The following is a 23,178-nucleotide window of genomic DNA, read 5'->3' as shown; positions in this document are numbered from 1 at the left end:
CCCTATTGGAGTGGGTTGGTTGTTGGTTCAGATACTGTTTCTGTCTCTTTCGGGGACTAGAATTGTGGGCCATCATTACTGTTTCTCTGGGACCTACGGACATGCTTACAGGAATTCCTACTCCAGTAGGTCTGATGTCTCCTGTAGTTCTGACCAGTTAGACTTCTATCGTGATTATTACTGTTCTTCTCTTGCAACTGGGGATCTTTGTTTTGGTTGGTATTTCTAACTGTATGGGCCCAAGTTTCCACCGGGCGCCCGTTTTTCGCGCCTAAAACGGCGCCTGAAAAAAACCTGGCGATTCTGGAGAGCTCTGCAGCTCCTTGTCTGTTTGGCGTGGCGCCCAGGGGGGCGGAGCCTACACTCGCGCCGATTTTGTAAGTGGGAGGGGGCGGGTACTATTTAAATTAGTTTTTTTCCTGCCGGCAACGCTGCGCGTGCGCGTTGGAGCGTTCGCGCACGCGCAGTGTGATGGAAACATTGGCACTCGGCCATTTTTGTAGTTCTTTGTAGCTGTTTAGTTTTTGAACATTTTTTAATAAAAGCACATTGCCATCAGCACTGAGAAGGCTGCAGGAAGCCTCAAAAAGTTGAGGCAGCCGTTTCCCGACGACCTCCCCCTTTTGCTGTCGGGAAATGGCTCCTCAATTTCTGAGGCTTCCTGCAGCCTTCTGTCTCCCTCCCTCCCGCCCACCCGCCGGCCGTGTGGAATAGCTTCCCCCCCCCGCCCCGCGGTCAGTTCCCTCCCTCCCCCCCCCCGCGGGAACGGCTGCCTCGTTTTGTGAGGCTTGCTGCAGAATTCTCCCTGGCTGAAGCACTTTCACACAGGTAGGAAGATGGTTTATTTAATCTTTTCTTTGTTTATAAATGTTTATTCAGGTTGGATTTATTTGTATAATATTTGTATAAGTATAAATAAGGATTTATTGTAGACTTTAATGACTTCCCTTCCCCCCCTCCCCCCCCCACCTCGTTCTGGACGCCTAATTTGTAACCTGCGCCTGATTTTTTAATGTGTAGAACAGGTTTTTTCAGTTCTACAAAAATCTTCACTTGCTCCATTCTAACTTAGTTTGGAGTACGTTTTCACTGTGGAAACTTTCAAATCAGGCGTCAGTGGCCGGACACGCCCCCTTTTGAAGAAAAAATTCTGTTCCAAAGTAGAACTGTTCTACCTGACTAGAACTGCAGAAAATAAAATGTGGAGAATTGCGATTTCTAAGATAGTCCGTTCTCCACCAGTTGCTCTTAAAAATCAGGCGCAAATCATGTGGAAACTTGGGCCCTATATATCAGTGTTGCACTCCCTCTATCTATAAAGGAACCAGTGTGGTGGAAACAGAATACACGCTCATGGGTGGATTTCTGTGATTCGATTTGAAAACATTTTCATGCTGGCTGTTGGCCACCTCGAAGTCTTGGGCTATTTCTATAATCGCATAACTGGCTGTACCCTTCTCTATATGGAAGAGAATCTTTTCCTATATCTTGGGTAACAGGTTATGACAAAACACTCAGGCAAACTGCACAATTTATCCTCTGGTTAGACCGTCACCCTTCCTGTAAAATGTGTGGGCTTCAGTGTCTCATAAAAGGTTCTTGGGATTTTTTCCCTTTTAGATGGCTAGTCTTTTAAGCAGCCACAATTGTATAAGCTGCTCTCACTGGGTGGTTGGGTTCCAGATGGGTTTGCTATTGCCTGTTGCTGCCACTGTCACTGGGTATTGCAAAAGGTTGGCCTGATTAGCATCGCAGGTAAGGAAGTGGCTGTCCCTGGTAAGGGCTGAAGTTCATTAGTCCTGGCTTGCTAGTATACCTCTCGGGGGCCTGATGGTGAGGGTGCAAAGGTCACAGTGGGGTCAATTGAAGTGGCGCCCATTCCCTTAATGATTGTAATCCTCCCATCAAATTTGCCAACATAAGTTATGATACATGATCACCACTGGTCATCTTGGATTGTGTCTTCCTTGTGAGAGAGGTGTGGGGGCCATGGGCTCCTTAATTGGGATGTTTTACTATGTTAAAGGCGCTATATAAATAAAAGTTATTGTCAATTCCTGTTTTAAATTAAATCCCATCTTCCTCAGTATTTTTAACGATCAGTTGCATTGTCTGAGCCATTTGTTTAACTTGACACGGTCCCTTCAGGCTTCTTGGACTATAGAAACATAGATAATAGGTGCAGGAGTAGGCCATTCGGCCCTTCGAGCCTGCACCACCATTCAATAAGATCATGGCTGATCATTCACCTCAGTACCCCTTTCCCGCTTTCTCTCCATACCCCTTGATCCCTTTAGCCGTAAGGGCCATATCTAACTCCCTCTTGAATATATCCAATGAACTGGCATCAACGACTCTCTGCGGCAGGGAATTCCACAGGTTAACAACTCTCTGATTGAAGAAGTTTATCCTCACCTCAGTCCTAAATGGCTTACCCCTTATCCTAAGACTGTGTCCCCTGGTTCTGGACTTCCCCAACATCGGGAACATTCTTCCCGCATCTAACCTGTCCCGTCCCATCAGAATCTTATACGTTTTTATGAGATCCCCTCTCATCCTTCTAAACTCCAGTGTATAAAGGCCCAGTTGATCCAATCTCTCCTCATATGTCAGTCCAGCCATCCCTGGAATCAGTCTGGTGAACCTTCGCTGCACTCCCTCAATAGCAAGAACGTCCTTCCTCAGATTAGGAGACCAAAACTGAACACAATATTCCAGGTGAGGCCTCACCAAGGCCCTGTACAATTGCAGTAAGACCTCGCTGCTCCTATACTTAAATCCCCTAGCTATGAAGGCCAACATGCCATTTGCCTTCTTCATCGCCTCCTGTACCTGCATGCCAACTTTCAATAACTGATGTACCATGACACCCAGGTCTCGGTGCACCTCCCCTTTCCTAATCTGCCACCAGTCAGATAATATTCTGCCTTCGTGTTTTTGCCCCCAAAGTGGATAACCTCACATTTATCCACATTATGCTGCATCTGCCATGCATTTGCCCACTCACCTAACCTGTCCAAATCATCCTGCAGCCTCTTAGCATCCTCCTCACAGCTCACACCACCACCCAGCTTAGTGTCATCCGCAAACTTGGAGATATTACACTCAATTCCTTCATCCAAATCATTAATGTATATTGTAAAGAGCTGGGGTCCCAGCACTGAGCCCTGCGGCACTCCACTAGTCACTGCCTCCCATTCCGAAAAGGACCCATTTATCCCGACTCTCTACTTCCTGTCTGCCAACCAATTCTCTATCCACGCCAGTACATTACCCCCAATACCATGTGCTTTGATTTTGCACACCAATCTCTTATTTGAGACCTTGTCAAAGACCTTTTGAAAGTCCAAATACACCACATCCACTGGTTCTCCCTTGTCCACTCTGCTAGTTACATCCTCAAAAAATTCCAGAAGATTTGTCAAGCATGATTTCCATTTCACAAATCCATGTTGACTTGGACCGATCCTGTCACTGCTTTCCAAATGCGCTGCTATTTTATCCTTAATAATTGATTCCAACATTTTCCCCACTACTAATGTCAGGCTAACTGGTCAATAATTGCCTGTTTTCTCTCTTCCTCTCTTTTTAAAAAGTGGTGTTACATTAGCTACCCACCAGTCCATAGGAACTGATCCAGAATCGATAGACTATTGGAAAATGATCACCAATGCATCCACTATTTCGAGGGCCGCTTCCTTAAGTACTCTGGGATGCAGACTATCAGACCCCGGGGATTTATTGGCCTTCAATCCCATCAATTTCCCCAACACGATTTCCCGCCTAATAAGGATATCCTTCAATTCCTCCTTCTCACTAAACCCTCGGTCCCCTAATACATCCGGAAGGTCTTCCTTTGTGATGACAGAACCAAAGTATTTGTTCAGTTGGTCTGCCATTTCTTTGTTCCCCATTATTAATTCACCTGAGTCTGACTGCAAGGGACCTACGTTTGTCTTCACTAATTTCTTTCTCTTCACATATCTATAGAGGCTTTTGCAGTCAGTTTTTATGTTCCCTGCAAGCTTCCTCTCGTACTCTATTTCCCCCCTCCTAATTAAACCCTTAGTCCTCCTCTGCTGAATTCTAAATTTCTCCCAGTCCTCATGTTTGCTGCTTTTTCTGGCCAATTTATATGCCTCTTCCTTGGATCTAACACTATCCTTAATTTCCCTTGTTAGCCACGGTTGAGCCATCTTCTCTGTTTTATTTTTACTCCAGACAGGGATGTACATCTGTTGAAGTTCATCCATGTGAACTATAAATGTTTGCCATTGCCTATCCACCTTCAACCCTTTAAGTATCATTTGCCAGTCTATTCTAGCCAATTCGCGCCTCATGCCGTTGAAGTTAGCTTTCCTTAAGTTTAGGACTCTAGTTTCTGAATTAACTGTGTCACTCTCCATCTTAATAAAGAATTCTACCAGATTATGGGCACTCTTCACCAAGAGGCCTCGCACAACAAGATTGCTAATTAGTCCCTTCTCATTACACATCACCCAGTCTAGGATGGCCAGCTCTCCAGTTGGTTCCTTGACATATTGATCAAGAAAACCATCCCTAATACACTCCAGGAAATCCTCCCCCACTGCATTGCTACCAGTTTGGTTAGCCCAATCTATATGTAGATTAAAGTCACCCATGAAAACTGCTGTACCTTTATTGCAAGCATCCCTAATTTCCTGCTGATGCCGTCCCCAACCTCACTACTACTGTTTGGTGGCCTGTACACAACTCTGCCCTTTGGTATTCCGCAGCTCCACCCATACTGATTCCACATCATCCAAGCCAATGTCTTTCCTTACTATTGCATTAATTTCCTCTTTAACCAGCAACGCTGTGCAACTCTGTGCCACTATCTCTGCCATCTGGTGGATCTCTCAATTGTGCTTTGTTTTTAATTGCTGAATTTCTACTTCCCTTTCCGTATCTGTTGTGGTCATCTGGCAGCTCTGTTTCCTTATTCCAGAGTTCAGCATCGCTGTGAGCTAACTGCTGATTGGACTGGCTCATGTTTAAATGCTCGTTCCCTTTGCACAATTTCCATTTCTTTCATTGTAAATTCTATACTGAACAGATATAAATATATTTAAACAGAAAAATAAATTGCCAATCATGAGGTTCAAATATTCCCAATCGTAAATGGATAAGCAACTATCAATAAAAAAAAATTAGCAAGTGTACCAATGATGCAATTCTGAGTATTTTCTTTCACTGTCTGGTTTTCTCAGTAACCATATTACTTAGTACTAGAAATGAGAGTTCCGAGGTCCCTGTGGAGTGTTTCTGAGGATGGATCTTGACATCCACCAGCCCCATAGATTCGCCCATATCTTGCCCCAAATTCTGGGCTCAGGACCTTTAGCCTCGTCTTAAATCAAGGCAGCATTTGAGTTGAATATGGCGAGGAACCCGTGCAAAATAAAGATTACTGTAAAACTGCTCAGTTATACTTGACACAAAAATGATTGTGGCTGGCGGAGGCTAATCATCATAGCTGTAGGATATCACTGCAATAGTTGCTGAAAGAAGGGTCCTTGGCCAAATCGTGTTCAGCTGCTTCGTCAATGGCTGCATTTCTATCAAAAAGAAATGGCGCTGTTTGCTGATGATTCCAGAGTATTTAGTTCCATTCATAACTCCTCTGATAATGAGACAGCCTACATCCTGGCTTGGGCTGACATGTGGGCTGTGATGGATAACATTCACATCACTTAAGTGCTAGGTAATGGTCAGCCTGACATCGGTGGTGGGGAAAATGTTGGAATCAATTATTAAAGATCTAATAGCAGCGCATTTGGAAAGCAGTGACAGGATCGGTCCAAGTCAGCATGGATTTATGAAAGGGAAATCATGCTTGACAAATCTTCTAGAATTGTTTGAGGATGTAACTAGTAGAGCGGACAAGGGGGAGCCAGTGGATGTGGAGTATTTAGACTTTCATAAGGCCTTTGACAAGGTCCCACACAAGAGATTGGTGTGCAAAATTAAAGCACATGGTATTGCGGGTAATGTACTGACGTGGAGAGAGAACTGGTTGGCAGACAGGAAGCAATGAGTAGGAATAAACGGATCCCTTTCAGAATGGCAGGCAGTGACTAGTTGGGTACTGCAAGGTTCAGTGCTGGGACCCCAGCTATTTACAATATACATTAATGATTTAGATGAAGGAATTGAGTGTAATATCTCCAAGTTTGCAGATGACATTAAGTTGGGTGGCGCCATGAGGAGGATGCTAAGAGGCTGCAGGGTGATTTGGACAGGTTAGGTGAGTGGGCAAATACATGGCAGATGCAATATAATGTGGATAAATGTGAGGTTATCCACTTTGGTGGTAAAAAACACGAAGGCAGATTATTATCTGAATGGTGACATATTAGTAAAAGGGGAGGTGCAACGAGACCTGGGTGTCATAGTACATCAGTCATTGAAAGTTGGCATACAGGCACAATAGGCGGTGAAGAAGGCAAATTGCATGTTGGCCTTCATAGCGAGAGGATTTGAGTGTAGGAGCAGAGAAGTCTTACTACAGTTGTACAGGGCCTTGGTGAGGCCACATCTTGAATATTGTGTACAGTTTTGGTCTCCTAATCTGAGGAAGGACATTCTTGCTATTGAGGGAGTGCAGCGAAGGTTCACCAGACTAATTCCCGGGATGACAGGACTGACATATGAAGAAAGACTTGATTGACTCGGCTTATATTCAGTGGAATTTAGAAGAATGAGAGGGGATCTCATAGAATCACAGAAAGTTCTGACGGGATTGAACAGGTTAGATGCAGGAAGAATGTTCCCGATGTTGAGGAAGTCCAAAACCAGGGGTCACAGTCTAAGGATCAGGGGTAAGTCATTTGGGACCGAGATGAGGAGAAACTTCTTCACTCAGAGAATTGTGAACCTGTGGAATTCTCTACCACAGAAAGTTGTTGAGGCCAATTCGTTAGATATATTCAAAAGGGAGTTAGATGTGGCCCTTACGGCTAAAGGGATCAAGGGGTATGGAGAGAAAGCAGGAATGGGGTACTGAAGTTGCATGATCAGCCATGATCATATTGAATGGTGGTGCAGGCTCGAAGGGCCGAATGGCCAACTCCCCCTATTTTCTATGTAATAACCATCTCGAATACGAGAAAGACCAGCCATCCACCGCGCCCTACAATAGTACCATTAATACCTAGTCATCTACCATCAATATCTTGAGGGTTAACGTTGAGCTGAAGGTTAACGGAACTAGCCATATCAACACCGTGGCTGCGAGAACCGAGCAGAGCCTGTGTACTCTGAAACAAGTGGCACACCTCCTGACCCTTCAGATCCTCTCCACCATCTATAGGGCTCACGTCAGGAGTGTAACTCACACTATATAATATCATAGGCAGTTCCTTGGAATTGAGGAAGACTTGCTTCCACTCTGAAAATGAGTCCTTAGGTGACTGAGCAGTCCAATATGAGAACCACAGTCCCTGTCACAGGTGGGACAGACAGTTGTTGAGTGAAAGGGTGGGTGGGACAGGTTTGCCGCACGCTCTTTCCGCTGCCTGCGCTTGATTTCTGCACGCTCTCGGCAATGAGACTCGAGGTGCTCAGCGCCCTCCCGGATGCACTTCCTTCACTTAGGGCGGTCTTTGGCCAGGCACTCCCAGATGTCGGTGGGGATGTTGCACTTTATCAGGGAGGCTTTGAGGGTGTCCTTGTCACGTTTCGTCTGCCCACCTTTGGCTCATTTGCTGTGAAGGAATTTCGAGTAGAGCGCCTGCTTTGGGAGTCTCGTGTCTGGCATGCGAACAATAAGAATATAAGAAATAGGAGCAGGGGTAGACCATAGGGTCCCTCGAACCTGCTCCGCCATTTAATAAGATCGTGGCTGATCTGATCACGGACTCAGCTCCACTTCCCCGCCCGCTCCCCATAACCCCTTATTCCCTTATCGTTTAAGAAACTGTCTATATCTGTCTTAAATTTATTCAATGTCCCAGCTTCCACAGCTCTCTGAGGCAGTGAATTCCACAGATTCACAACCCTCAGAGAGAAGAAATTTCTCCTCACCTCAGTTTTAAATGGCTGGCCCCTTATTCTAAGATCATGCCCTCTAGTTCTAATCTCCCCCATCAGTGGAAACATCCTCTCTGCATCCACCTTGTCAAGCCCCCTCATAATCTTATACATTTCAATAAGATCACCTCTCGTTCTTCTTAATTCCAATGAGTAGAGGCCCAACCTACTCAACCTTTCCTCATCAGCGCCCCCCCCCCCCCTCATCCCTGGAATCAACCTAGTGAACCTTCTCTGAACTGCCTCCAAAGCAAGTACATCCTTTCGTAAATATGGAAACCAATGTGGCCTGCCCAGCGGAGCTGATCAAGTGGCCAGTCGCCTGGATAGGTACAGCTGCAACAACATTTAATAACTTCAACAACATTTAATAACTTCAACACAATCCATTTGCAGCAGTTTTTTTGATCAGTGCTCCTGTCACCAGACTCAACAGCCATCCTCTCCATCACCGTGGCTGCAGTCTATGTGACCTACAGGCAATTCAATAAGCTTACTTCAACAGCATCTCCCTTAACCTGTGACCTCTACCACCGAGAAGGACAAGAGCAGCAAAGTTGTGACAACACCATCACCTAAACATTTCTCTCCAAGTCACACACCATCTTGATTTGGCCCTGTATCCCTATTGGATCGATATTCTGGAATTACTTATCCAACATCATTGTAGGAGCACCATCACTACAAGGGCTGCAGCGGTTCAAGAGGAAGGCATCACCACCACCTTCTCAGAGCAACTATGGATGGCCAATAGTGGCCTTGCCCAGGCCATCAACAGATTAAAAACTAAATAAACTTGGAAATTCCACGTGGTTCAGAATCAGAGTTGGTAAATATATGGGGCTAGACTTTCCACTTCACATCGTTGGGCTATCGCCGAGCCGAAAATCGCGATCCAAAAACTGGGCGATGTTCCAGCGATCAGTAAGGCTGACACATCGCAAAGGCTGGAACATTGCCCATTTTTTGGGCGATAGCCAGCAAAGTGGAAAGTCTAGCCCATGGAACATAGCTTTAAATTAAATGAAATGAGGGAACAAGTAAAGCAAATAGATTGGGGAGTGTGTTCAACACTTCAGTAGCGGTGGGCAAGTGGATCGCCTTAGGAAATAACATGCTGAGCATGCAGGATAAACATTCACGGCAAATCGACAAGCTCAGACTGAACAAAGATGGCCGTAAATTGAGGGAAATCAATGGCCAGAACATACGGTCCTGATGATGATGAACTGGCAGTGTTCAACGTCATTTCACCTTTGAAACTATTATGTCTGTAATGTACCTTTGAATGACTCCACGAGGCAATGTGTTGTACTCAAACTGTAGTGACCTTGGTCCTTTATTTGTAACTCCAGAGTGAGGCAGCCGCATGGTGGCTACCCTTTTATGCAGCCCCTGCCACCAGGGCATGACAGGAAACCCCGGTCTCCACCTGTTGCACCCTCTAGTGGTGCCAGCATGTATATACACACAGTGGAATCCTTATTGATAGTACATCAGGTAAACAAGTCTCAATCTTATACAGTGACTACACAGAGAGTATATCTATAGTCTGCATATACAACAGAAACTGACTGCAACGTCAGGAGTTAGGCTGCTCGTGCGCTAACGCAGAAATCCTGAAGTTGAGGTCTGTCATTCACTGTTCCGCCACTGGCTGTGCTCTGGACCCCCCCACAATCACTGAAACTTCCCCTTTTCCGCTGTTAGAATCCCATAAAAAGTTGGACCCATTCAAATGAGTTGTAACTCGGTTTTTAACGACGATCTGAGTAGTGACTACTCTGGCCCAGAAAAACTAATTTTATATTGGTGGAATTTCATTTTTCTCCACTTAAGATAAAAAAAATTATTAGACTTTAAAATTAAAATATATATTTTTTACAGTTCATGATATTTCAGTTGCTATCCGAACCCAATGTGTATGTCCCAATCTTTATTTCGCTGTCTGTAAATTTTTGTTAGAAGTGAATGGTTATTCGTGCCTTCTATTTCCTGGCTCCCTGTCAGTGAGAATTCTGCAATGTGATTGGCTGCTCGCGCTATGGGATTCCCACTATACTCTGTTGATTTCAAAAGCAGAACCTCTCGCCGCACAGCTCGCGAGACCTTTGTCTGAAGCTTACTACGGGCCCAGCGGGGAACGCCTTTGCTTCGCCACTGACCGCACATTACAGGCCAATGTACATTTAGTTTTGAGCATTTTTAGAAAGCAAGAACCTGTGTACTGGGAGATTCTGTCTGATTGATACCGTGTTGAAAACACAGAAGCTAACAATTGCAGCTGGTGAAAGTTTTTCTTTCATCAGAAATATTTAATAGTTCTGCAAATTAGGCTTGAGAGTATTCTCTCTTTACTTTCATCAGTCGTTTTATTCCCCCCATTCTCCCGCTACTATTGTTATTTTTCTCCCTAAATTGGCCTGGGTTTTTATCTGTTTTTTGCCTCTCCCAGGAGATCACATGGCTCCGGTTGGGGAGGAGTGTAGAATGTTTCAGTATACGGGGCGTCGCAGTTGTTTGAGGCGGACTGGTTGGGCTGGGTGCTCTTTGCCTTTCCCTCATTATCCATAGGTTTATATGTAACCTTCAGGGCTGCTGACCAAGGGCCGTGCGGCTCTTTGTCGGCCAGCAAGACACGATGGGCCGGAATGGCCTCCTTCTGTGCTGTAAATTTCTATGTTTCTATTTGTTATGGAATTGTCTGTGCAGAGGAATCAATCTGGGGAATTGAATTTTGATAGCGTATTTTGTTTCAGTAGAATGAATGTTGGTCTTTATGGTTAAAACAGACTTTCTTTTCCAGTTTGCAGCCCAGTGTGATTCTGAGACATTTGTGCTCGGCCACTTCCACGAATGGCTATCAGGGATTGGCCTTGTTATGTGTCGCATTCGGAAATTACCTGTGGCAACAACGTTTACGACCCATGCAACGTTGTTAGGACGCTACCTCTGTGCTGGCAATGTTGATTTTTACAATACCCTGAAAAACGTAAGTGTGTCTTTGCAGTGCCCGTGCCTTTTCTGTGGATTCTATGCTGCCTACGCTGATAAGAGTGTCAAAGTGTATCATCATCACAAGCGGTCCCTCGATCGAGGATGACTTGCTTCCACAAGTTCACAGATGTTGCAATGAAGGACCCGATGTTCCAGTCCTGAACTCCAATTGAGAGGGTGGAAGATGCCTGTGCGTGGATTGTTTTAACATGTGGTGACCGTTGCACACCAGCCACCACACGGGCTTGACAGAGCTAGGTCTTGGTCCAGTGGCAAGGGCTAACCAGGACGACTGGAGACCAGCCTTGCTGCACGGACCTAGTGCGCACACATATCGCAGTGTGGGCTCCCCCGTGCTGCCCCTGGGCATAGTGTTTAAGTGTATAGATTATTAATGACACAGGAGAAAGGTTACGTCTACTTTTGCTGACTGTTCTAAGCAGGAGCCATGTATTTTCCACCGCTGGAACTTGGTTGTAAATCAATCCGAGACAAATTAGCATTATTTAAACAATCACAGGATGAGAAAGGGCCATAATAAAAAGAATCGCAGATACTGGAAACCTGACACACGCAACCTGAAAAACTGGAAATACACAATAGGTCTACCAGAAATTTACTTTGTTTGGAAGGTGCAGAATGCTTTTAGGAATCCCTCAGCATCAACTTCAACAAGGCTTGTTTTACTCACTGCACCATGGGAGTCCTCGATGATTCCATCATGGAGAAACAGGAGGACCTCTGCTGGTCAGCCAGGCCAGTCACAATCCTGCTGTGCAGCCAAAGAGATTGACAGTGAGTCACAGAGCAGGAAAACTCTGGCTTTGCTCCTCTGAGGAGCTGCAGAAAAGTAGTGTATTTATTTACAAGTTAAGCACAAACCTTTTCAATTATATTTCTTAAAAAGATTATTTTTAAAATGAACGAATTTCCATGTGGCGGAACACTGGGGTTGAAATTGGTCTTGGCTGGTCGTGCAAAATGGTTGGTGATGTTTTGGGCGCCTGTTATATGCCCTGCCCGACACACATTGTACACTTTGCCCATTATACACCCCGCCCGTTACTCAATATTGGGAGGGACGTCTCACAGGCATCCACTAAAAGCAGTCTTTAAAAGGCCCATACTCTTTAAACATAAGGCCTTGACATCATTTCTTAAGTGTGATGCCCAGAATTGGACACAATACTCCAACTGAGGCCTAACCAGTGATTTATAAAGATTCAGTATAACTTCCTTGCTTTTGTACTCTATGCCTCAATTAATAAAGCCAAGGATCCAGTACGCTTTCTTTAACAGCTCTATCAATTTGTGCTGCCACATTCGATGATTTCTGTACGTAAACCCGTTCAACCTAGCCTCTTGATCCCCTGTCCCTTCAGTCCTGGCAACGGTTGAGATGCCTTGTTAATGCTCTGCGAAACTTTCCTTTGGTTGAACTCAAAGCTGTGTGAGGATTCAGGGAAACCCCTGACAATGGATATGAACTGACTGAAGAGTATAAAACAGTTCATTTATTTTCAGTTGCACACAGTTTTCTTCTCCTCCCAGTTGTGTCTTCCCTGGACTAACCCGACTTTGCACCTGGAGTTGTGAAAAACTATGCAAATGTGGTTAGACTGGAACACTGGGCCCAAGTTTCCGCCCTCTGTAAAAACGGCGCACCTCCATAAGGTGCGCCAACTTTCTGCAATAAAAAGGGCACCGAAAACTTACCTTGTGATTCTCCAGTCTCCTCAGGACGTCTTCGTGCTCGACGTGGTGCAGCACAAGGGGTCGGGGGCGGAGCCAGGTCCGGCACTGAAAACAGTACCGGGACCTCTGCACATGCGCGTTAGAGTGTGCGCGCATGTGCAGTAACTCCTCGCTCCCGAGGCTGCGTGGGAGGGGTCTGACCCTAGCCCTGACCGAATGGGCTCCCCGGGCGAAGATCGGGACTTGGGCCTCCCTCCCGTTCAGCTCTCTTCCGCGCCCCCCCCCCCGCCCCATTCAGCCCTTTCCCTTCCTCCCCTCTCCCCCCTCCCCTCCCTCTCCCCCCTCCCCTCCCTCTCCCCCCTCCCCTCCCTCTCCCCCCCTCCCCTCCCTCTCCCCCCCTCCCCTCCCTCTCCCCCCCTCCCCTCCCTCTCCCCCCCTCCCCTCCCTCTCCCCCCCTCCCCTCCCTCCCCCCCCCTCCCCTCCCTCTCCCCCCTCCCCTCCCTCCCCCCTCCCCTCCCTCCTCTCCCTCTTCCTCTCTCCCTCCCTCCCCTCTCCCTCCCTCCCCCCTCCTCTCTCCCTCCCCCCTCCTCTCTCCCTCCCTCCCCCCACCCCTCGCTGTCAGAAACAGAGAGAGAGAGAGACACTGGGGGTCCCCGTCCCAGCACGCTGTTGGAGGGCTCCCGGTGCTGCAGTCGGTGTGTAGCAACTTAATTTTTTATTTATTATTTTTTTTATTGTTTTTGATTGATTTATTGGTTGATTTATTTATCATTTATCATTGATGATGGCTCTTTATTTTTAAATTGAAGTGTTTAATGTTTGTAAACGCCCCTCCCACCCCCCCCCCCCATCTTTGGTTCCCTACGCCTGATTTATAAGTGTAGGCAAGGTTTTTCTGAGCATACAAAAATTGACACTTACCCCATTCTAAGTTAATTTGAAGTAAGTTTTCGCTGCCTAAACTTTCAAAACAGGCGTAAGTGGCTGGACACGCCCCTTTTGGAAAAAAATCTGTTCTAAAATGAAACTATTCTAACTCACTAGAACTGGAGCAAACTAAATGCCAAGAATTGCAATTTCTAAGATGCTCCATTCTAAACTAGTTGCTCCAAAAAAATAGGAGCAACTCAGGCCGAAACTTGAGCCCATTGAGTGGAGGCAGCACTTGGGATTCAGGGTGAGGCTTAAATCAGGCAATCCGAATTAGAACTCATTTACTTCACCTGAGGAGGAAAATCACCCCCGTATGTCTAAGAACATTTTGATAAACTATTAACCTGTATAAGCATTTCACCCTCCAGCTTCTCTTCACTGCACATGGCTTGGACTATCTTTATCCCTCTCATACATTGTTGGCTCGAGAAGATGGTGAGAGGCTCAAAGAGAATGGGAGGGGTTTTGAAAGCTGGGTCTGCCCGCTTCATGAAGATTGCAAGGCTGGGGTTGGGCAAGTAGGGGAGGGTCTGAGGGTGCAGGTCGAGGAGGGTCTGAGGGTGCAGGTAGGGGAGGGTCTGACGGTGCAGGTAGGGGAGGGTCTGACGGTGCAGGTAGAGGAGGGTCTGACGGTGCAGGTAGAGGAGGGTCTGAGGGTGCAGGTAGGGGAGGGTCTGACGGTGCAGGTAGAGGAGGGTCTGAGGGTGCAGGTAGGGGAGGGTCTGACGGTGCAGGTAGAGGAGGGTCTGACGGTGCAGGTCGAGGAGAGTCTGAGGGTGCAGGTCGAGGAGGGTCTGAGGGTGCAGGTAGAGGAGGGTCTGAGGGTGCAGGTAGGGGAGGGTCTGATGGTGCAGGTAGAGGAGGGTCTGAGGGTGCAGGTAGGGGAGGGTCTGACGGTGCAGGTAGAGGAGGGTCTGAGGGTGCAGGTAGAGGAGGGTCTGAGGGTGCAGGTAGGGGAGGGTCTGATGGTGCAGGTCGAGGAGGGTCTGACGGTGCAGGTAGAGGAGGGTCTGAGGGTGCAGGTAGGGGAGGGTCTGACGGTGCAGGTAGAGGAGGGTCTGAGGGTGCAGGTAGAGGAGGGTCTGAGGGTGCAGGTAGAGGAGGGTCTGAGGGTGCAGGTAGGGGAGGGTCTGACGGTGCAGGTCGAGGAGAGTCTGAGGGTGCAGGTCGAGGAGGGTCTGAGGGTGCAGGTAGAGGAGGGTCTGAGGGTGCAGGTAGGGGAGGGTCTGATGGTGCAGGTAGGGGAGGGTCTGAGGGTGCAGGTAGGGGAGGGTCTGAGGGTGCAGGTAGGGGAGGGTCTGAGGGTGCAGGTAGAGGAGGGTCTGAGGGTGCAGGTAGGGGAGGGTCTGAGGGTGCAGGTAGAGGAGGGTCTGACGGTGCAGGTAGAGGAGGGTCTGAGGGTGCAGGTAGAGGAGGGTCTGACGGTGCAGGTAGAGGAGGGTCTGAGGGGGCAGGTAGGGGAGGGTCTGAGGGTGCAGGTAGGGGAGGGTCTGACGGTGCAGGTAGAGGAGGGTCTGAGGGTGCAGGTAGGGGAGGGTCTGACGATGCAGGTAGGTGAGGGTCTGACGGTGCAGGTAGAGGAGGGTCTGAGGGTGCAGGTAGGGGAGGGTCTGAGGGTGCAGGTAGGGGAGGGTCTGAGGGTGCAGGTAGGGGAGGGTCTGAGGGTGCAGGTAGGGGAGGGTCTGAGGGTGCAGGTAGAGGAGGGTCTGAGGGTGCAGGTAGGTGAGGGTCTGAGGGTGCAGGTAGGGGAGGGTCTGAGGGTGCAGGTAGGGGAGGGTCTGAGGGTGCAGGTAGGGGAGGGTCTGAGGGTGCAGGTAGGGGAGGGTCTGAGGGTGCAGGTAGGGGAGGGTCTGAGGGTGCAGGTAGGGGAGGGTCTGAGGGTGCAGGTAGGGGAGGGTCTGAGGGTGCAGGTAGGGGAGGGTCTGAGGGTGCAGGTAGGGGAGGGTCTGAGGGTGCAGGTAGGTGAGGGTTTGAGGGTGCAGGTAGGGGAGGGTCTGACGGTGCAGGTAGGGGAGGGTCTGAGGGGGCAGGTAGAGGAGGGTCTGAGGGTGCAGGTAGGGGAGGGTCTGACGGTGCAGGTAGGGGAGGGTCTGAGGGGGCAGGTAGAGGAGGGTCTGACGGTGCAGGTAGAGGAGGGTCTGACGGTGCAGGTAGGGGAGGGTCTGACGGTGCAGGTAGAGGAGGGTCTGACGGTGCAGGTAGAGGAGGGTCTGACGGTGCAGGTAGAGGAGGGTCTGACGGTGCAGGTAGAGGAGGGTCTGAGGGGGCAGGTAGGTGAGGGTCTGACGGTACCATGTCTGGATGGGACAAGCTCAGTGGACCAGCTGGTCTTTTCCTGTCCTTTGCCGTATGTGTCGTACACCTGTCCGTTATTCTCTGTTTGTATCTCAGGTTTTCTTGGTTTATGATTTTCTTTTTTGTAATCTACACTGATAACTACGCAGTCACTTCATAGTTTGTTTCCTCTCTCGGAACAGTTTGATGTTGACAAAGAGGCCGGTGCTCGGCAGATTTACCATCGGTACTGCATGGAGAGAGCAGCGGTTCACTGCGCGCATGTGTTCACCACAGTATCCGAGATAACCGCCATGGAAGCTGAGCATCTGCTGAAACGTAAACCCGGTGAGTTCCTGGGTCACTCCTGCCTTTAATACATTCCTCCCCCCTCCCCCACCGCCTCTCCCAAAGGTACTGACCCATGGGAGCGTGCAGCCCTCCAGTATCTCGCCCAGGGAAGCAGTGTTACCCATTGGTGAAACTAGACGGGTTATTCAGCATTCGCGGGGAATCGTAGCCCAGCCTAATTCTAACCGCGTCCAAGGTCAACACACGCAGCACGTACCAGCACCGGTCACTGGATACTTTTCTCGGCTGAATTTTCCTCTGCCCAGTCATCGGCCAATCAGTCCCATTGTAACGCCCAACCAGCATTATGGCTAAGACCAGCTAGCCAGAGATTAAAAAGTTGGGTTAGGCACAAAGGAGAATTCCCTTTGGCTTAAAACCATGTTCGTATCGTTTGTTCCTGTTTTATGGACAGAGCTTCAACACTAAAGCTGCAACTTGAGCTGGTACAGTATCATCATCATAGGCAGTCCCGTGGAATCGAGGAAGACTTGCTTCCACTCTTACCATGAGTCCTTAGGTGACTGAACAGTCCAATACGAAAACCACAGTCCCTGTCACAGGTGGGACAGATAGTCATTGAGGGAAAGGGTGGGTGGGACAGGTTTGCCGCACGCTCTTTCCGCTGCCTGTGCTTGGTTTCTGCATGCTCTCGGTGACGAGACTCGAGGTGCTCAGCGCCCTCCCGGATGCACTTCCTCCACTTAGGGCGGTCTTTGGCCAGGGACTCCCAGTTCGGGACTCCCAGGTTTCAGTGGGGGTGTTGCACTTTATCAGGGAGCGTTATCAAACAAATTTTGACACCGAGCCACATAAGGAGATATCAGGGCAGAACAGGTAGTTTTTAAGGAGCATCTTGAAGGAGGAAAGAGAGGTGGAGCGATTTAGGGAGGGACTTCCAGAGCTTGGGGCCCAAGCAGCTGAATGCATGGCCGCCAATGGTGCAGAGATTAAAATGGGGGATGCGTAAGAAGCCAGAATTGGAGGAGCACCGAGATCTCCGAGGGTTGTAGGGCTGGAGGAAATTACAGAGATGTATAAAGGCCTCGGAAGGATTTGAAAACGAGGATGAGAAATTTAAAATCGAGGTGTTGCTCAACTGGGAGGTCAGCGAGCACAGGGGTGATGGGTGAACGGGACTTGGTGCGAGTTAGAATGCAAGCAGCGGTGTTTTGGATGAGCACAAGTTTATGTAGGGTGGAAGATGGGAGGGCTGCCAGGAGAGCGTTGGAAGTCGAGTCGAGAGGTAACAAAGGCATGGATGGGGTTGTCAACAACAGCAGCTGAGCTGAGGCAGGGGCAGAGTCAGGCGATGTTACGGAGGTGGAAGTAAGCAGTCTTCGTGATGGCGCAGATATGTGGTAGGAAGCTCATCTCGTGGTCAAATATGACACCAAGGTTGCGAACAGTCTGGTTCAACCTGAGACAGTTGTCAGGGAGAGGGATGGAGTCAGTGGTTAGGGAATAGAGTTTGTGGCGGGGACCGAAGACAATGGCTTCGGTCTTCCCAATATTTAGTTGGAGGAAATTTCTGCTCATCCAGTACTGAATGTTGGACAAGCAGTACAAGCACGAGCAGTGTTGCAAAGACCACAGCAGTGTTTATAAGCGCTGATGATGTTCTGCATCTAAAAATAGCACCGAAAAGGCTGTGGCGTTGCCTTACAAGCTGTTGTGGTGTTGTGCAGTCGCTAACATTATTGTTCAGGCTGCGACTTTGTCTTGCGAGCATGAGCAATGTTGTACAGCCATTGGCTGCGTTGTACAAGCAATGAATGTGATGCACAAGCTCTGGTCTTGTTGGACCACCATAGCAGCATTGGACTAGTCATATGGAAAGAAAAATGCTGCAGATGCTGGAAACGCAATACAGGCGAGTCTGTTGCACCAGTACAGCAGCGTTGTCCAACCCAACCGGAGCATAGCACAAAAGCAAAATACTGCAGATGCTGGAATCTGGAATAAAAACAGAAAATGCTAGAAATCTCAGGCAGCAACTGTGGAGAGGAAGCAGAGTTAACGTTTCGGGTCGTCGGCCCTTCGTCAGAATTGGAGAGTGTTCAGAAAGAACGCATTCTTAACAAGCACCGAAAGGGGGAGGGGAAGAAAGAACAAAAGGGAAGGTCTGTGATAGGGTGGAAGGCAGGAGAGATTAGAGAGACAAAAGAGATGATGGGTAAAATTCAAATGGTAATGCCAGGAGTTAGAAAAACATTAGTCAAGATCGGATGTGAATGGTGGGATAATGACCAATTGCCATTAGAGACAAGGAAAGAAAAAGACACAGGCTCGGGGGAGGGTGGTGGGGGGGGGGGAACGGGGGGAGAGCCAAAGGTCGGCAGCGGTTACGCTCCGAAATTGTTGAACTTGATGTTGAATCCAGAAGGCTGTCAAGTGCCTAAACGAAAGATGAGATGCTGTTCCTCGAACTTGCGTTGAGCTTTGTTAGAACAGTGTAGGAGGCCGAGGATGGAGGGGTCCGAGTGGGAGCTTTATGCTGGTCTTACATTTTCTATGCATATGTTTTAAAATAGTTTTTCTCTGGTACTCAGATGTGGTCACTCCCAATGGACTCAACATAAAGAAATTCTCCGCCATGCACGAATTCCAGAACCTGCACGCACGCAGTAAGAGTCACATCCAGGAGTTTGTCCGAGGGCATTTCTATGGGTAAGTTCAAAGCTAACACGGAGTGAGGTGGGGAACTGGTATCATTTATTGTTCCAGTGGGTTCACCTGAGAAGTAGGGGTAGTTTTTGCTTTGGGTGCAATCGGGAAATTGTGCCCAAAATTGACTTGACATTGCACTGGTTAGGTTACCGTTCATTAACATAATCACACATGTAAAATCGCCCACGAATCAGTGTAGCCAGACAGCGTACTACAACGTAAACATTTCTTTTTTCTTTCCATTTAAAAAGTGTTCCTTGATATATTTAACAGTAGTAACATGGTGCAGTTTTATTAATACAGCTGGAAATGGGTTTTTCACCAAAAATAAGCATTTTTAATATGATTTTGATATGATTTTTTTTTTTAAACGTGCCTCCTCCTGCCTGTGTACCTAAGAATGTTGAAGAGCCTTCCAGAGTCAGCGCATTCGGCAGAATCTCACAATCTGTCATACTTTTTCTCCAGATGTCTGAACTTTGACCTCGATAAGACCCTGTTCATTTTCATCGCGGGAAGGTACGAGTTCTCAAACAAAGGCGCTGACGTATTTCTGGAAGCTCTGGCCCGTGTAAATTACCTGCTCAAGGTGAGAGACTGAAACCATTTTGGATCATCCTTTGTTCCCAGTCTGAGTGGCGTGTTGACGGGTGTGAGTCTGGAACCAGGGAGATGTGTCCCATGTGGCCGATCCCAGTGTCTTGGGAACATCGTATCCCACAATGCATGTCCTTCCCTGCTGTCAGATTTCCGTGATGGTGCGTATGCAGCAGAAGTCGCACGGCACTCTCGGATCTGCTGTTGAATCAAACAATAACAACTTGCATTTATATAGCACCTTTTCACGTAGCAAAACGCCCCAAGGACATTCTTGCTATTGAGGGAGTGCAGCGAAGGTTCACCAGACTGATTCTCGGGATGGCAGGACTGACATATGAAGAGAGACTGGATCGACTGGGCCTGTATTCACTGGAGTTTAGAAGAATGAGAGGGGATCTCATAGAAACATATAAAATTCTGACGGGATTGGACAGGTTAGATGCAGGAAGAATGTTCCCGATGTTGGGGCAGTCCAGAACCAGGGGTCACAGTCTAAGGATAAGGGTAAGCCATTTAGGGCTGAGATGAGGAGAAACTTCTTCACTTAGAGAATTGTGAACCTGTGGAATTCTCTACCACAAAAAGTTGTTGAGGCCAGTTCGTTAGATATATTCAAAAGGGAGTTAGATGTGGCCCTTATGGCTAAAGGGATCAAGGGGTATGGAGAGAAAGCGGGAAAGGGGTACTGAGGTGAATGATCAGCCATGATCATATTGAATGGTGGTGCAGGCTCGAAGGGCCGAATGGCCTACTCCTGCACCTATTTTCTATGTTTCTATGTTTCAAGGTGCTTAAGAGCACCTATTAATAAAAAATTGGCACTGAGCCACCTCAGGACAAATGACCAAAAGCTTGTCCAAAGAGGAGCATCTTAAAGAAGGAGACAGAGGTACACAGGTTTAGGCAGGGAGTTCCAGAGCTTGGGGCCTCGGCAGCTGAAGGCACGGCCACCGATGGTGGAGTGATTAAAATCGGGGATGCTCAAAAGGCCAGAATTGGAAGAGCGCAGAGATCTCGAAGGTTTGTAAAACTGGAGGAGGTTACAGAGATAGGGAGGGGCAAAGCCATGGAGGGATTTGAAAACCCGGGTGAGGATTTTAATACTGAGGCGTGGTTGGACCGAGTGCCAGTGTAGGTCCGCAAGCACAGGGGCAATTTGTCAACGGGATTTGGTGTTATTTAAGATATGGGTAGCAGAGTTTTGGATGAGCTCAAGTTAGTGGAAAATGGGTGGCCGGCCAGGAGAGCATTAGAATAGTCCAGTTTACAAGTAACAAAGTCATGAACATAAGGACATAAGAAATAGGAGCAGGAGTCGGCCATTTGGCCCCTCGAGCCTGCTCCGCAATTCAATAAGATCATGGCTGATCTGATCCTGGCCTCAACTGCACATCCCCGCCCGCTCCCCATAACCGTTGACTCCCTTATCGTTCAAAAATCTGTCTATCTCCGCCTTGAATATATTCAATGAATGAGGTGAGGGTTTCAGCAGCAGATGAGCTGAGGCAGGGTCGGAGTCGGGCGATGTTACGGAGGTGGAAGTAGGCAGTCTCGGTGATGGAGCAGTTGTGTGGTTGGAAGCTCATCTTGGGGTCAAACACTACGCCAAGATTGTGAATTGTCTGGCTCAGCTTCAGACGGCTGGCCAGGCAGAGGGATGGTAGCAGTGTTGAGGGAATGGAGTTTGTGGTGTGGACCAAAGACAATGGCCGGACGTTTGTTTACCTGGCCGGCTTGGGTACGGATGGTCGGCATGGTGGGTCGCGACCCCGTTCCCCATTTCATCCCCTTCTCGGAGAAACTTTGCCTCAGTGAGGCCTATTAAAGGTGCGGGTCTGGTGACGTCATCGATGACTCATTTCCAGCCGGAATATTTAAAGGAGCCTTGGCCACATTGCATTTGAAGGTTCATCTAGGAGTGTGCAGACAATTTATTGGAGCATTAGAGTGTTGCTAAGCCTCGGAAACATGACTGCACACAGGCAGAAGGCTGCACCCAGCTTCTCCGACGACTCATTCCTTGTGGAGCGAGAGAGAGCACACAGGGTCCTCTTCCCTTCTAATGGGCGGAACAGATGAATGGAGCCTGGCTCCAAATTGCAGAGGAGGACAACAGGCGGGATGTGTTCAGGAGGATCTGGGTGCAGTGCCAGGAATGTTTCAATCATCTCATTATGTCAGGAAAGGTGAGTACAAAGCCACACTCAACTTCATCCTGCTGTGCCTCTCATCATATCCCCATCACTCTGCCTTCCCCACCCTACTCCTGCACATCCTTACTCACACCAAAATATCTTGCACCTCCACCCACCCCACTATCTACATTATCACATCCCCATCTGACTAGCCACCCCTCACACTCACCCTCATCCGAATGCAATCATACCAACTAACGACACACAAGGGGGCCACTTGGCATTGCCACCCCATTCCATCATAGTGGCTTATCAATACTCAAATGCTCCACCCTCCATTCCTTACACGCATTCCCTCACTCTCACACAAACTTCTCTTCTTTCCCTTCTTGCAGGAGAAGAGAGCCCACAAGGAGAGGGAGAGAACCGGAGGTGGCCCTTCCATCATTGACGACGTCAATTGCAGCAAAGGAGACCGCCCTGGAACTATCAGGAGTCACCGAGCAGCTGTCGGTGGGAGATGGAGAGAGACATCTTAGCAATCTGGTGACAGAATTAGATCTCATAGAGCTACATGGCATACAGCAGTCGCCCTGTATGTCGGATGTCAGCAGCCGGTGAATGTTCATCATCTGCATAATGGTATCATTACCCAATCTTGATATGTCATTACTAAATCATCTCTCTGCACTCGCACACATCCATCAAGAGTCCCCGCCCACCCCCCCCCCACTGTCCAGGAGGAAGAGGAAAACGACTTGTCAGAGCAGCCTCCAGCCTCTGAGGATGCACCGTCAGCAGACCCAAACCCACCAGCGCAGATACACACACCTTGGTGGGTCCCACGCGAGATGGAGTAGTAGTGTCACCTGGTGTGTCACAGGTCACACGTGAGCAAGAGGAGATGGTGGAGACAGGGACAGTAGTGGAGACTCCTCGCCGCAGGGCGCAGGACTCTCCCAGCTCTGCTCAGCTGTGTGTAGACGCTGAGCCTTGGGGACCATCCAGAAAGCGGACGATCCCGGAAGTGCAGAGGGCTCTGTCAGGTTTCGCGAGATGTCTGTGAATCTGCAGAGAATGGAGGAGTCCGTCTCCAACATGAGCACCCCCATGTCGCAGGCGATGGCGACTGTGGGGTCCTCCAGGGAAAGGATGGCCACTCACAGGAGCACATGGTCTCTATGGAGCATAGATGGCAGAGGCTCATAGACCTCCTCTCTCGGAGGGATGTTAACGTAGACTTGGGTCCTCATGGCCCCACTGTTGTGCAGCAAGGTGCTTTCCAACTCCTTGCTAGCAGGGAAGTGCGGGTGTTCCATGAGAGGGATGATGGTGAGAGGGGACATGGAAGTGGGAGCTCCTCTCGCTGCACTCACACTTCTCCCTTGCTGCTACCCCCTCAGTCAGAGCCCGAGAACCATCCTCGGATCCTGATGGCCAAGTCTGCCCTGCACATTCACAGGAGGAGCAG

At 48.6% G+C, this 23,178-nt stretch overlaps 1 protein-coding gene across 1 annotated transcript in view; it reads left to right on the top strand.

The window, feature by feature from the left end:
* LOC139280227 (glycogen [starch] synthase, muscle-like) overlaps positions 1 to 23,178 on the top strand; it is a 145,223-nt gene that overhangs the window by 46,677 nt on the left and 75,368 nt on the right. Inside the window, exons 4-7 of the mRNA XM_070899841.1 lie at positions 10,859 to 11,044; positions 16,155 to 16,299; positions 18,855 to 18,972; positions 19,441 to 19,561. Of these exons, the coding sequence (XP_070755942.1) occupies positions 10,859 to 11,044; positions 16,155 to 16,299; positions 18,855 to 18,972; positions 19,441 to 19,561 (570 nt within the window). The remainder of the gene's footprint in view (positions 1 to 10,858; positions 11,045 to 16,154; positions 16,300 to 18,854; positions 18,973 to 19,440; positions 19,562 to 23,178) is intronic.

This window comes from Pristiophorus japonicus, chromosome 14, assembly GCF_044704955.1.
Source record: "Pristiophorus japonicus isolate sPriJap1 chromosome 14, sPriJap1.hap1, whole genome shotgun sequence".
Taxonomy (NCBI): Eukaryota; Metazoa; Chordata; class Chondrichthyes; family Pristiophoridae; genus Pristiophorus; species Pristiophorus japonicus.
The sequence above is the reverse complement of the archived record's forward strand: the minus strand, read 5'-3'. Positions and strand labels throughout refer to the sequence as shown.